The sequence below is a fragment of the Amphiura filiformis genome, chromosome 7 (genome assembly GCF_039555335.1).
Source record: "Amphiura filiformis chromosome 7, Afil_fr2py, whole genome shotgun sequence".
Lineage (NCBI taxonomy): Eukaryota > Metazoa > Echinodermata > Ophiuroidea > Amphilepidida > Amphiuridae > Amphiura > Amphiura filiformis.
The window spans coordinates 5174400-5190772 of NC_092634.1; the positions used below are offsets into that span (position 1 = coordinate 5174400).

At 36.3% G+C, this 16373-nt stretch overlaps 1 protein-coding gene across 1 annotated transcript in view; it reads right to left on the reverse strand.

Moving 5' to 3' along the window:
- The window catches only part of LOC140156459 (uncharacterized), a 36493-nt gene extending 21914 nt beyond the window's left edge, over positions 1–14579 (reverse strand). The window contains exons 1-3 of the mRNA XM_072179405.1: positions 13656–14579; positions 3862–4164; positions 665–808 (exon numbers count right to left, since the gene is read on the reverse strand). Coding sequence (XP_072035506.1) covers positions 665–808; positions 3862–4164; positions 13656–14579 — 1371 coding nt within the window. The remainder of the gene's footprint in view (positions 1–664; positions 809–3861; positions 4165–13655) is intronic.
- Between the last annotated feature and the right edge of the window lie 1794 nt (positions 14580–16373).

The following is a 16373-nucleotide window of genomic DNA, read 5'->3' on the forward strand; positions in this document are numbered from 1 at the left end:
AGATGACCCCCCTTTTTTAGGTGCGGCTACCAAATTTTAGCAAATTTGTATTGAAAATTGTAAACCTTTCTACCCAATGACCCCTTTTTTGAAATGTCATACCCAATGACACCCGTTTTTATATATGTTATACCCAATGACTACATTTTTCATTTTGTTTGTACCCAATGACTCCCCTCCCTCCTTTTTAAAACAACGGTTTGTACCCGATAAGCCCCTACTTCGCATTAAAAGTGACGGGTATATGCCTACCGGCGCGCCGGTAGGCACATACCCGTCACCATAGACATACCACCTAGACCTATGACTGCCCATCCCTTACCACAGCGGGAGGTGAAGCCCCGTATCCAAGGTGATATTGACGGATTGACGGAGTTACTAGGCGCGGAGAAATATCGCGTACATTCTAACGCGCTCATTTGCGTGGTTACTGCGCCTTTATTGCCCGCGTCAAATGCAACATGTTCCGTAGACGCGAACACGCCTGCTTGTTTGCGTCTGGGCTGCGTCCTTGTCAAAATTGTTGCTATGCAGTGTTGACTTCACTACGCGAAGCAAAGTCACTGGTCTAGGTACTAGTTTGTCTGGGCCCGTCACTTCTAATGTTGAGTGCCCACCCAGGGGCATGATTGTGCTGTATCATACGAGTGAGGGAAACCCTTACCTCAGACACATGTCTCTTGCCATTTCTTGTTGGTAAACCACTGACTATCATATAGGCATCGCCGATGGTTTCAACTTTATAGGCATCATAGAGTTCGATTCTTCCGTCAAAAAGTTGATAAAGACTATTCAGAAAGGTTACAACCTGTTGAACAAATTGGAAACATAAGAAATAAAGCGTTTTCCTCATTTCAAGATACTAGTGTAGGACAAATTCCCGATAAAATATTACATACAGAGATTCAAGTTTTCAGAATAATATTATTTCGGGGGTTGCAAGAATAGCCATAGCTGCCAGATATCATTATTTTTAGATTTTGTACACATTATTTTTAGATTTTGTACAATAGAATGCAGAAACTGCTAAAAGCATTGAAAAAAGAATAGATCGATGAAGAAAAAATCGAAGAAGAAAATGGGGGAAAAAGAAGAGAAACAGGTGTTACGAGTCAAACTTACTCAAGGCCAAAATCACCTTTTACCCAAATTCACACGAATGCACAACACATACACTGTTTGATTAGGCTCTAAAAAAAGTAACTCTTTAATTGAAAGTAACATGATTGGTCAAATAAAAATTTATGACAACAAATGCACATACAAAATAATCACACAATCACAATTTTAACTACTCAGTACTTAACCAGCAGTCTTTTCTTTAGGTGATCATAGAGTTATTGCAAAGTTCTGGATGGCTGATGTATATTGTACACATGCATTTCTAAGTATAAAATGCTCACACAGAAATGGTGCTGCTTTCTCCAAATAATGAACTCCGTGCGCAGTTCTCCAAACTCTTTTAAAACTCCTTGCGCCGTTCTCCAAACACTGAACTCTTTGCGCCGTTCTCCAAATACTAAACTCCTTGCGCAGTTCTCCAAACTCTTTATTGACAGACGTGTTGTTTTATAAACTAGACTCAGTCTTTCAAAATATCATTTTGCTGTATTAAAATAGCACATTATTGGCTCTGTAAACTGGTTAAAATATATCTCCTTTGAAGCACAACGACGACCAACACACACATGTAGAGTTTACAATCTGTCATGACATTCTGCAAACAGCAGGTTGAAACTTCCACTTTTATACATACAATCTATTAATATATAGACCATTCTGTCATTTACTTCCTAGGGAATTTCCAAAATGATGTCATCACATTCACATCTAATTCACAATCCAAAGGACTTCCCCAATGATGCAATACAGAGAATGTTCTGGAAAAGGATATTCCCATTGTGATATTAATATTGAGTTTGTTTACTGAACCAAAGGGGTTTCCCCTAAAACATGATGTAACACATAAACTCTTGGTTTTCCCCTTTCTCTTATCTCTCATGAAATAAAGTAAATTAAAATCAAATCAAGTAAATTACTCAGGGCACAACACACAGGAACAAATAAAACGAAGCAAATCAAAAGAAACCATAAAAGGTAAATTTGCGTAACAAGGATATAATGTATTAGGTTCATCTGGATTGTCAATAATAACCGTTTGATGGGAATTCATACTATCAAATCCCTTTTTTCAAAGAAGGCAGCACTTGGGGTTCACACCCGGTCACAGAGAAAGCAATCGCTTACAGAAATAAATAAATCTGCTATTACAGACCATGTTACGTAAAACAACCATGTCATAGGTTGGAAGGATCAAAATATTAGATCAAGGGAGACCAAATTAGAGAATCAATTTGGACCAGGCGGCGAGGGCGAAACACCATAAACAGAGATGAAGGGAACTATTTCTTACCGAATATTTTCGACCAGCTTATGGCGCCGCCAACGGCAGCAACTTTAGGAAAAAAAGAAGAAGCATGGTTGCCAGTCTAATGAAGTGCTGTCAGCAGCATGGAACTGTAACAAGGTATGTCATCAAAAAGTGGATTTGGTAGTATGAATTCCCATCAAACAGTTGGTAACAAGGAATTTAGGAATCAATAACATTACTGTGAAAAAAGATCGCTTTATCTAAAATACTTGTATTTTGCTAAGCGGGCTCACTTGACCAACATGGTTCTTCCTATTAAAAGATGTTACTCTTCTATTAAAAGAAGTTTACGTTAGTAGAGCCGGCTAGATCAGCAATTAAAATGCTCAGAACTCCTCTCCAGCTATGAGACAGGTGAATGTTCTTCTATACACAAACTCATATATCTTCTTTTCCCTTTATGAATGCAAATGAAATATAAATATCGTTAATCAGTTCGACAGTGGTTGCTTCCTATATCCCGTCTTAGGCATTTTTCATTGTACAAAAGCAATACTTACTTACTTCGTACTTATGCCGTCCACAGCAGCAGTGGGCTGTGTGATGGCTTCTGCTTCACAATGTTCTGCCATCTGCCTCGGTTGGTTGTTAGCCTGCTCATTTCAGTTAGGGTTGGTATTCCTCTTGCTTGCCCATCTGCTTTAGCACACTCCAGCCATCTTTTACTTGGTCTTCCTCTTGGTCTTGTTCCATGTGTTTTACCCTCAATGGTTATCTTTGGATATCTGTTTGTCTCCATCCTTTTAATGTGGCCAAAGTACTTCAATCTTCTTTCTGAGATAGGGTGTTCTATGCCTAGGGTTTCCCGGATAGCCTGGTTACGAATTTTATCTAGTCTGGTGACTCCAGCAATTCGGCGGAGGCATGCCATCTCGAAAGTCAGAAGCCTGTTTTCGTCCTGCTTTCTGAGGGTCCAGGTCTCTGATCCATATAGTAATACAGAGATGATGAGTGTTTGGTACAATTGTAATTCGGTGTCTTGCTTGATGTATTTTGCTTTCCAGATGCTGTGAAGACTTTGAACTGCACCTACTGCTTTGCTGATTCGGTGCCTCACATCTTCCTCACATGTCCCATCTCCAGATATGGTGCCGCCCAGATACACAAATGATTTTACTTGTTCCAGCTTATCTCCTCCAATTGTAATATCCAGTCTGTTGTTATATTTGGTAATGGCTTGATCTTGTGTTTTGGCAATATTTATTTTGAGTCCATAGTTGCTGCTTTCGTTGTATGCTTTGTTTACCAGGGTTTGTAGTTCTGCTGGTGATTCTGCTATTAGAATTATATCATCCGCAAATCTAAGATTATTTATTCTTAGGCATTTTTCATTGTACAAAAGCAATATTCAAACTTAATATTTTGTATTTTTGTAGAACCTGTTTCATTTTGTTTTGATCTGCGAAATAGAGTAATTCACCGACACTAACCTGCATGGGCGTGCTCCTGGACGACATCGATGTGAACCCAACCACATCACTGAAGAAGATGGTCACTAAATCAAAACTCTCCGGCCTCACTTTCTCATTTTGCCTCAAACGTTGAGCCACCGTCTTGGGTAACATACGATAAAGTAGCGAGTCGCTTCTTTTCTTCTCAACCTTAAGAGATTCAGTCATGTTGGACAGCCCTAAGGCGTAAGTCTGTATTTCTTTGGTTGTCTTATAGGATAGGTAGGTGATAATTGGAAGGATTCCGATAACCACAACAAGTAGAATAATATCAACGATTATCTAGATGAAGATAAAAAGAAATTGAATATTTAAAATAAATTACTAATTATAAAAATATCTCAATAATCAACGTATCCGGTATCTGAAAAGGGAAATGACGGTTAATAATAGACATCCCCTATGTCTACAGGGTGTCTCAATAAAAATAGGCCTTGTGGATATGGAGACATAACTTAAAAAGTCGGCTGTAAAATTAAAACTAGTTTAAATATTCAAAAACCATGGCGTTTCTTCTTTAAAATGATGCACAGATGATCAAAATTCATTAATGCGTTACTGAGATAATTAGGATTGTACAATAGACCCATTATTGGACCGTTCCAATGGCAAAAATACACATTAAACACTTATGTGCTGCATTGTAGTTTAGAATGGACAAAAGAAATTAAGTGAACTCTCTGCGTACGAGATAAAAAATAAATCAACCAATCAATTAATCTAACAAAAAGAATGTTTTTCACACCTTTATCTTTGGGTTAACAGTATGTGAAAGTATCTCCTAAACATATTGTTCAAACGTTTCTCTAGCAACAACAGAGCCAATGGTTTCACTTAAAGGCACGTTCAGTGATTTGCTCATCCGGAAGATCGTACAAATCATCAAAATTCAGATTTTGGTACCTTTGTCATTGTCATAGATGTGCTAACATAGCCTGCTAGTGGTTCATCCGAATAATGTTGAAAAAAATGTGTGTTTGCTGGGAAAAGTTTTTATATTTATATTTATATTTATATTTATATTTATATTTATATTTATATTTATATTTATATTTATATTTATATTATTCGACCGAAGCCAGGCAAAGACCAATCGTGCAATTTCTACAAGATATTCTACGTAACATATTATCAATTTGACGTCATCAAACATTCGTTAGAACTTTGAAAAACTTTGAAATAGAATGGGAATAAATTAAAAATGTAGGTATATTACATCAAATAGTCTACGTCGAATATTCGGTGTCGGCCTTAACAATTTTAAAGCCACTGTGATAATCATCTATGCATGTAACATTAATATTTGACTTTTCTTTCTTTCTTTTTTTCAGATTGTAAGTTTTAGAAAATGAACTAAATCAACTGGTTTAATCGCCGTATAGTAAAATGTTGAGTGGTCAAATAAACAACTTCAGAAAATGAAAAATTTTGGTTCGATTGAAATACGAATTTGCGTAGACAAAAGTAGGTCATAGTAGCTAAATGGCAATAAAATTAAATCAACTTTGCAATTATATTGAAAATAGCTTTATAGATATTTAACTGAGACACACAATATGTTTGGACAGACAGGGATAATTTAATTTATTTAATTGTCTTCTATTTTATCGATTCATCGTGGCTTTGACGGCTGTTTTGTTTAATTTAATAAGAATTTACTAACCAATGACCTTGTACCGGGCAACTGAAATATAAATACTAACCCACCATTTGAATCATTTAAAAAGAACTCATTTATAATAGATGGGTCTACAAAGCTGCTGCGTCCTGTATTATCTTCTTTGCCTGTTTTCTCTTGTTTAACAGTTATTCTGCCATTTCATCTTTACATTAAACGGTAAAAGACGTACCTTTTCTTTATAATTTGGAATTGCAATAAAACCTCAGTTACTTAATTTGTGTTGGCAAAGGGTACCATACAGACATGCAAGTAATATATCACAAGACACAAATTAATTATAAAAACGACATCTGTTGCATAAGTGCATTAGTTTTCTATAAAGAACGGATTAGGCATGTGTAAGGTGTAATAAGACAGGAGCATAGAAAATACCACTTGGAGGAAAATGTACAGGGTGTCCTAAAATAGAGGCCCCTCATTGCGCCCTCTTTTTCACCTATTTCTGAAAAGTTGATCAAATATATTTTGATATGTAAAGAAACCTTTAATTGTTAGCTTTAATAAACCAAAACAATTATATATTTCAATCGGCTCACAGCTTATGAAGATATGCCTTTTTAAAGACAAGTACCCGTTTTTCACTCTGTCCACGGATAGAAAACAGAGTGTTTGGGATGGGTCATGCTGTGGAGTGGCCTGCAAGATCACCAGACCTCACACCACTTGATTTCTTCATTTGTGGCAAAATCCAAGAACTTTACAAACGTATTACTACACTATATTTGCAAGTATCAGTGTTGTAGTCGAGTCCTCGTCATCCGAGTCCGAGTCCGAGTCCGAGTCCTTGGTGTCCGAGTCCAAGTCCGAGTCCGAGTCCCTGCCAATTTCTGATGTCCGAGTCCGAGTCCGAGTCCTCAATGTTCGAGTCCGAGTCCGAGTCCGAGTCCTTATGTATCAAATTCAAGTCCCGTGGTTTTCACCAATACTTTATCAACGCATAGCCTATACTTAACCAGAATTTTGGTTCTATATTATTTTCTTGTAAATACATAATTTGCTAGTCCCACCTAGCATGCCTAGTATTGTTTTGGGGCTATGCAATATTTATGCAGAGCCCGGGGAGGGGTGAAATTGCAAAAAATGCTTATCCTTTCTCGGCCTGCCAAAAATCGCTTGCACCTCCTTTGCACATGCCATTTTTTGGGGATCCCAATTTACGAACTTTAAATGGTTTAGATAATTATGTTGCGAGCGCAGCGAGCAGGGAAATTTGCATTATGTAAGCGTTTCCGTACTGTTTTCTAAGCCTTTTAAGAGCGTGTTATTTGAAAGGTGCCCCATATGTGCCAAAAATTGCTTGTTCCCCCCTCTCGGCTTGCCAAAAATTGCTTCCATCCTCCCTTTCGATCGGTCAAAAAAATTTTACCCCAATTTTACCTGCCCCCATGCTCATAATATTTGCTCAGCCCCTTAGGTAGCATGGAAACAGAGTATAATCACACACTTACAGTAACTTATTATAGGCTTGTGTTTTAGAGAGGCAAAAGATGCAATAATACAATCAAAATATGACGTCACTACCAAACCCCAGGTGCCAAACGAAGAGGTGTTAGATCTGGCTGTAGGCCTATGCAGTATTATTCCGGGGGTGGGGGGTCACTCACATGTAAAGGTGGTACGGGTATGTGCGGCCGTCAGTGGTTCCTATCAGGCTCTCTGGCAGTTCCTTAACACATTTGCATCATGCTCCAGTTCATTTAAAATTTGGAAACATTTTGAATAGGCCTAAGTTGTTAGCTCCAAAGCCTATAATTTGGCCCAAAAATGTTGAAATTTCAGTTCATCAAGCCCCTATTGTCCCTAAGTTCTTACAGTTCCCAAAGTTCGGCGCCGAACACCCCTACCAAAATTTAACTTGAGTGCCCCAGAGTATTATTATTTTTCATGTACATTCTAGACTTGCATCTGACAAAGCAGTCATGTCAAAACAAACGAATATGATTGAAATCCATTTCACCAATTAAAGATATAACTGAAAGCAATCTTGCTTTTTGGTGGTACTTTTATTTACAAATTGGATTTATTTGCATATAAAATTACTTAAGTTAATCACGTGATGTGATCATTGACCAAGCATAAGAAGAAGTTTACAATGAACGAAAATAAAAGACCTAAAAATGCCCTATTTTGCCGGACTCGAGGAGGACTCGAAGCCGAGTCCCCGAGTCCTTGGGGTCCGAGTCCGAGTCCGAGTCCAAGTCCTTAGCTTCCGAGTCCAAGTCCGAGTCCGAGTCCTTGAAAAAAGGACTCGAGTCCGGACTCGAGTCCGAGTCCGAGTCCCGAGTCCTCCAACACTGGCAAGTATCCGGCGCACAAGGTTGGTACGCAACGCAATTGATGCAATGAGGACAAGGGCTGAAACCTGTGTTCGTCAAGGAGGCAACCAGGTAGAGGGCAGAGCAGCACATTAAACTCACTTCAAAAGAACCAAAGACAAACTAAACAGCCCTTTTGAGGGCTACCTTTTATTCCAAAAAGAGAAATGACTTATGTTGTCAAGAAAAAGAAAGCAAGAAACAATAAAGTAAGAAAGTAAGAAACATAATAAAACAAAAAGACATAAAATAACCGAGAAAAACATAATTAATTGCAAGTATAGCAAAAGATGTCCCATCCCACATCAATTTCGCCCAAATTAATGACACTTAACAAAATTCATAACCCATAAGTCCACCGGTAAAGCCCATTCCCTAAAATAAAGTTGTTATTTTATAAAGTTATCATCGAGGAATGTTTTATATTCATGCATGCTATATGCACTTTTCAATCTTTGAAGTAGCCAAACCTCCTCCGTGGCCAGAGTGAAAAACAGATACATTTCTTTAAAAGGGCATATCTTCAAAAGTTATGAGCCGATTGAAATAATTGTTTCGGTTTATTTAAGCTAACGGGTAAAGGCTTCTTTACATACCAACATATACTTGATCAACTTTTCTGAAATAGGAAAAAAAGAGCATGCAATGAGGGGCCTCTATTTTTGGGACACCCTGTACGAGCTCGATGATGAAAGTGTATATGGGAAATTCAGCGGATATTTGTACGTAAAAATAGCTAAAAATCGTTTATAAATTCTTTTATTAGACAGATCATTAAATAAACGTTTTTAAACAGCTCCGTAGCTATAAACTCTGTATGGTGCACATCAAAATAAAGTAATTAATTGAAGACATCAAACGCAGTAAGATATTCAAAGTGTTTTATAGATGCTAACTCGTGTTTTACTTATTATGATACTTCAAATAGCTCACCCACGACCTGAATTAAGTAGTTCAGTTTACTTCAAATTGTTTCATCGAATGCTCACCATACAAATAATTAAAATGGTTATAAAAGCCTTTACATGCCACCGGTTAGCATGGTGAAAATTATGAGAAGACCTCTGAAATGTTATTATGGGACCATTTACTATGGTCAGTATTAAATAATATTGAGTTAAACAAAAGAAAGTAAGATAGTAGATACATTTGGAAAGTATACGACTTGTGGGTAAGTATGAACTTATTAGCACTAGAGCTGTGATTTCAATAAGCTAATATGATTTTTGTCATTTGAATGAGAACGAGTAAGCAAACTCTTTTCGGCTAACTATATAGTCCACAGCAATGTTCGGCATCGCCTCATTTCAAATATTGAGTTTTAGTGTTGGTTTTGGTTTGGTCACGTGGTTTCATATTATCCTGCCTAACCCCTTGAATCACAAGATATTGATATCTTTATTTCTACCTTTTGTTAAAAACTTAAAATTTGTATCAAGGAGATTCGGTTTCCATTTAAGTTTCTTATATAATGGTGTGAAGGAGAAATCATTTGGTTTGAAGTTACCTGATCTAAGTAAACAAAAGAAATGTTTAACTTACGCAGTGCAATATTCACGAGGAGAGAAACCGAGCATGTCGATTTACATTGAAAATAGTGGTTTAGAAAACCGAATAAGCTATGGCTATCTTAGCTGTGAAAAATATAGACCATCGACATTTTGCATTCGACATTATAAAAGGGGCGACTCAGGTGTTATAAACAAAATCGATACATGTCCCTAATCCCGTGTACCAGAATCGACGGAAGATCATTATGACTTCCAATATAAGCTAATGACTTTTACTGAAGCAATTTTTATGGAACAAAAATAGAAGATAGAGGGGGAAAGAGAGTGTGTGTGAGGAAAGAAGTGGGGTGTGTGGGGAGGTAAGGGTAAGTAGAAAGAGAAACAGACAGGAGAGAGCATTGGAAGTGAAAATGGAAGGGGGAAGAGAACTCGAGATAGAGGAGATATAGGGTGTAGGGGATGGGAGGAGGGAGAAGGGAGAAGGAGACACTTAGGGGGAGAGGGGAGCATAGGTAAGAGGATTGGGTTGTGCTTACCGGGGATAATAAACTAATTCATAATCAAATCATCTCTATGCATCGTTTATGTTTCATACAAATAAACAAAGTGCATAGGTTTCTGATAGAGACCACTTTCAGCATTGGTTAATGTCCAAGTTCACAACAAAGACTCGGTTTGTTGAACATAGAATGTTATAAAAAAACTTGCAAATTGGTGCTTCCAAAATATAGGTGTTTGTCAAGTAACAGAAATCTATTAATGTCTAACGTCAAGTTGATTTACTGCACTATGGATTGACGACATCCTTTCCTGGAGCTTTGATTGAATTTTGACATCTGATATACCATTCAACAACTCTTCCTATACCTTTGTACAGGAGCCAACCGTTGTTAAACCGTGATGAACCCACACTTTTACTGTAGCGTATACGCAAACGCGAACGAGACTACGCGTTACGCGAGAGCGCGTAAAATTCGTCATGCCTGGAACCTTTGTGCGTATGCCAACTTACAAGTTGAATTCACTATTTTTCAGGTAGCGGCTAAACATTGCCGTTTTATTCTGTAGTTTTATTGCTGATATCAAAAGAGAAATCATCGAAGTTTTTGTAAGGCTGAGTGGCAATGATTACCTGACATTCCTCATAAATAATCGTGAATTATACGATATTTAGCTTCTTTTCGTTGTTGAAAGGATTCAATCATGTTTCACCGTTGTTCATCACCGTTTAACAACTCGCGTCCGGCGCGTCTGCGTGGTTTACTTCGCTCGGGCAGCTAAAGCTGCCCTCGCGAAGTAAACCACGCAGACGACGCGGCCGCATCATTGTTAAACGGTGATGAACAACGGTGAAACATGATTGAATCCCTAATTCTTTTCACGAATTTCGTCATGGGCCATACACAAATGTTAAATTTCCTTCACAAACTTTCTTATTTATTTTAATTTTATTCATTTGGCAACAAACATCAAAAATAGAAAATAACATAAAGGAGGCCTCCTGAGCTGCCAGGGAGCACTGAAAAGCAAAGGAAAGCACTGTCGCCAAAAGGCGCAGTGCCCCCAACTCAGCAAACCACAAAAAAAGTTTACACAAAAGTTATATACAATTTAACACAAGAGACAAGAAAAAATGGCTACTGTGATGGAAAAAAATGAAGTTAAGCTATGAGATGTTGTTTAGAATAAAGAATACGATCAAAATATATAAAGATACCAATTCAAATATAACATTCTCATGGTACAAATAGTAAAGATACCCATTACTCTAATTGATTTTGGATGTAAATATTATAACATGGGACAAACAGTAGGCAAAATAATTGCAGACTACATATCTGATACATAACGTGGGACAAACATTGGGCAAAATAATTGCAGACTATACATATCTGATACATAACGTGGGACAAACATTGGGCAAAATAATTGCAGACTATATATCTGATACATAACGTGGGACAAACATTGGGCAAAATAATTGCAGACTATACATATCTGATACATAACGTGGGACAAACATTGGGCAAAATAATTGCAGACTATATATCTGTTATATAACGTGGGACAAACATTGGGCAAAATAATTGCAGATCATATTTCTGGTATATAACGTGAGACAAAAAAATAGGCAAAATAATTGCAGACTATATATCTGTTATATAACGTGGGACAAAAATTAGGCAAAATAATTGCAGACCATATATCTGTTATATAACGTGGGACAAACATTGGGCAAAATAATTGCAGATCATATTTCTGGTATATAACGTGAGACAAAAAATTAGGCAAAATAATTGCAGACTATATATCTGTTATATAACGTGGGACAAAAAATTAGGCAAAATAATTGCAGACTATATATCTGTTATATAACGTGGGACAAAAAATTAGGCAAAATAATTGCAGACTATATATCTGTTATATAACGTGGGACAAAAAATTAGGCAAAATAATTGCAGACCATATATCTGTTATATAACGTGGGACAAGAAATTAGGCAAAATAATTGCAGACTATATATCTGTTATATAACGTGGGACAAAAATTAGGCAGAATAATTGCAGACTATATATCTGTTATATAACGTGGGACAAGAAATTAGGCAAAATAATTGCAGACTATATATCTGTTATATAACGTGGGACAAAAATTAGGCAAAATAATTGCAGACTATATATATCTGTTATATAACGTGGGACAAAAATTAGGCAAAATAATTGCAGACTATATATCTGTTATATAACGTGGGACAAAAATTAGGCAAAATAATTGCAGACTATATATCTGTTATATAACGTGGGACAAAAATTAGGCAAAATAATTGCAGACTATATATCCGTTATATAACGTGGGACAAAAATTAGGTAAAATAATTGCAGACTATATATCTGTTATATAACGTGGGACAAAAAATAATTGCAGACTATAATATCTGTTACCTAGACGTAGGGCTGTGATTCTATTATATTCTATCGTCATATTTCTGTGTGTTTCATGTTATATAAAAATTAAAATCAATAATTACACAATTATCACGGTTAATTTTTTTTTTTTATTGTCTGTGCATGGCTCAAGAAGTATTTTGATTTACAGTAAAAAGTCAAATCAATGTTAACATAATAATTGTTATAGAATGTGATTTGTAACAATTTTTTGCGATGCTACGGAGTTGAAACATAAAATGCGCTTTCCTGTTTTCATTAGGTTTTTTATTCTTATTATACAAGCACTTAGGAAGTAAAATTTTGCCTGTCATTGTGTGTTTTAAGTAAATAAAAAGAGGTAGTTTGTCAATTTCCTGAAGAACATGGGATGTGTTCATAATTTTATTTTCAGCAATTTTACTGGTATGGTGCAGGAATGCTAAAATAATGTTGTTGTCTTTTGTACGCTGTAAACGCGCTGTATACTCCAGCGACATGTGTGCTACCGCCACAAGACATGGTGATTGAGGATCGATTGCATGAAGACTTGCTGTAAATTTTCCTTTTCGATCCTTGGCAAGTAACAAAAGATTGCAAATCCGCTTAGCAAGCCTTACTGAAACTTAAACTGAAACTTATTTTACACTTTACCATTACAGATGTTACCACCACGCTTGTTGTGTATCCTAATCAGTGGCCCGGCGTAGTTGTTACCTTTAGTTACGCCATTTATGGCCTTTTTGAGAGTAGATTAACGAGCAGATGTAGCAATTTTATATTGGAGTGACCCCCGTTGGAAAGCTGTGGAAATCCAGCAATACACAGTGGTCTTTGAAATACGTGTCGGTTACATTCATGTTCATAGAACATTATATTGTTGCCCTTTGCTATCCGTCTTTCTATGAGGAATGAATATATGAGTTTATTTGACCTTGTTGAATTGTTGGATTTTGTTTAACCTCTCGTTACTTCTATATTCAATTCACCCATCGTATCAATTCAATCAAGACGTTTCTATTTATACATGTATATCGATTATAATGGAAAACAAATATGATAAAAAAGAAAGGCACCAAGTTACAATTATTATAATCATGCATGGTAATTGTAATTCTACCTGCATAAATCTAAGCCTTGAGGTTGAACTTTATTTTGTTTAACTTTTCCATGTAACTTAATGATATTATATTCACCCTATGGTAAAAAGATTGTGACAGCTACGATGATGGTGTGAATAGCCAACAAGTCAACCACCCAGTATGTCAGATTTCATGTTCAAACAGACCAGTTTCGGTTGAAGTTGTTATTAAACATTGTTACGTTTTCTATGAGTACCTACCTGTTTATTGGAATAAGCAAGCTGCTCATCAATATCAGACTGCGTATGAAGTATGACAAAATCTTCAATGTGCTTCAATATTGCCATATATTCAGCAAAATCATCATGCCAACTTAGGTTCACATGTTGACTAAATGAGGACTTAGTATTGTCCAAGATCATCCTTGTGGTATTACGGATGTTATACCATTGCTCGGTAAAATCTTGAAGATACATGTAGTATTCTAATGACGCTTCTGAGCTAAAGCGGAAACAGGATTCCAAATGATCATTTGCAAGAGCGTCATTAGTAATGAAATGTAAGTAGTCATGGTGTGATATATTAGCATTCAATAAGTACTCGATCCCATATGCCATTGTGTGGCCGTAGTCTTCTTTAGCGCGCAATATATACTTGTACGCCAAAAGATCTTTCCAAATATCTCCGCGATGTGTGTCTTCTTGTAATTTACCTATAAACCACTCTATAAATACTGTATCTACGTGTTCATAAAACTGTATTGCATTCGTTACTGCCATACTCCTATCAACAATAAGGACTCTGACTTTGTTCAAATACACAGAAAAGTCATCGCGGTTATGATACCCATCAGAAATTGGCACCCCATCCTCTGGCCATGCTATGACTTCGTCCATTTTATCGTCAGTTAATAGAAACTGTGCATGAATATCACTTTCAGTGTCGTGATGATTCGCGATCGATAAATAAAACGTCACCTCTTCCAATTCTAATTGTAATGAATGTATAAAATTGCCAACTTTCTTCGATTCTTCCATCGACGCTCGGAGTTGTTTCAACTCCAGGTCTTCATATACGGTTTCCGTTAGTTTTATACTGACGAAAGCAATAAGTGCGACGGCTGGAACCAGAGTCAATGTGACCATTTTAATAAGTTGCTTCAGTTGTCCTTTTCTTGTTCTCATAGTGTTATAAAGTAATCCATGCCGTGCATATGCCATTGATGAATTTACGGAAACCATTGATGAAGCCATAGATACCATGGACCTGCCATTGCCCTGTGACGCACCAAAATCCGAATTTCTTATTCCCAAATTCATATTGACAGTATTACTCTAATGATATTATTAATTACAATTCCTTTATTACAATACTAATTGGTAATTGTAATAGTTGTTATCATACTGGTTGTTATTTTTATCAACTGCAGGCAGTCTACACGTCGTATGCAGTTGAACTCAATTTCAAATTAGTTCAAGATAGCCGCGCTTGTCAGCTATATGGCGGCTATCGCCGAGTAACTGCAGTGCTGTTCATCTCCCGATAATGACTGTTAGGTAACATCGCAACTCACAATCCCTCAGAATAGTTGACAAATGACCTGAATTCAATCAGAAAAAGCTAATTTCAATTTAAAAGTTTATTTCAAAATTTAACGTGTGCTACGTGACGTTTTGACAATTTTTCAAAGGTCTTAACAATCAATGTATATGTTACATGTAGTTCTCGTCGAATAGCAAAATATTATTGTGTGACCCAGAGAAAAGGTCAAACGACCGGGCGTAAATTTTAATGAGGAAATAAGGTAAGCAATTGTAACAATTTCTTAAACACGTTGATGGTGTGCTGCAATCTGCAATAAATCGGTGATGAATTTTTCCTAAATCTATGCAGTCTTTGTTCCTAAAGACACATACGTTCAAAAACTGACAATCGATTTATCAGAAGCTGTCAGCGTCTTTAAACTTAAACACCGTAAATAATATCCCTGTAAAATTTCTCCAGAATCGAACATATTCTCCTTAGATATAAACTACCAATAGTGACAATATTTAACGCACTTATCAGTCACATCGCACGTTTGAGTATTGATGAAAACTAAATTAATCAATCGATAACTTCAGATGTGTTATGAGTAAAACGATTCCATCCTACTTGTCTTTATGTCATAGAAACCACTTACAAATACATAAGACGACACTGCGCGTATTACTGGATAATCTAATTCAAGGACACAATCAAATCACATACTATTATGATATTATAGGTAACTTCAATTTAATTTTTTTATCATAATACAGGATATTGACATTATTCACAAATTCATCCATGCTTTCTGCAATATTAAGCACTTAACTCTGAAAAAGTTTATACTGCTCAATTTTGTTTTTATTTTTTGTTGTAAATAGCTGGATTCAATACACAAAATACAAAATTGGAATTCATTCTCTTTCCTGTTTCCGAAGTTTTATTTTACCAAGATTCTTAACTTAGTTCTTCAGTGTTCTTAGTTTGTAGAATATGTTATATCATGATTACAGTGACTTTAGCCGTGTTATAGTTTTTACTATCACATGGCATGAAAAGAAACCATGTGATATCATGATATAAAACAAATATTACATGCCAATATTCGTGTAATAGTAAAAATATATCATTTGGTCAAATTTTGACTGATCTATTTCACTCGGCTACGCCTCGTAAAATAGAAAAGTCAAAATTTGACCTCATGATATATTTTGTACTATCACCCTCATAGGCATGTAATATTTGTATAATATGCAACAGATTTATCGACTTCCATCAGAATGAGCAAAACCACTGGGAACCACGTGGGTAAAGGACGGACGAGGATACAAAACACATCAAGAATCAACAGATGATACAAGAGGATACCTTGAATATGAAGAACTGGAAAGAAAAAGAGCAAGGTACACCAACTTGACGTGGTGAAAACAAGTAAAATACAGACTAGACGG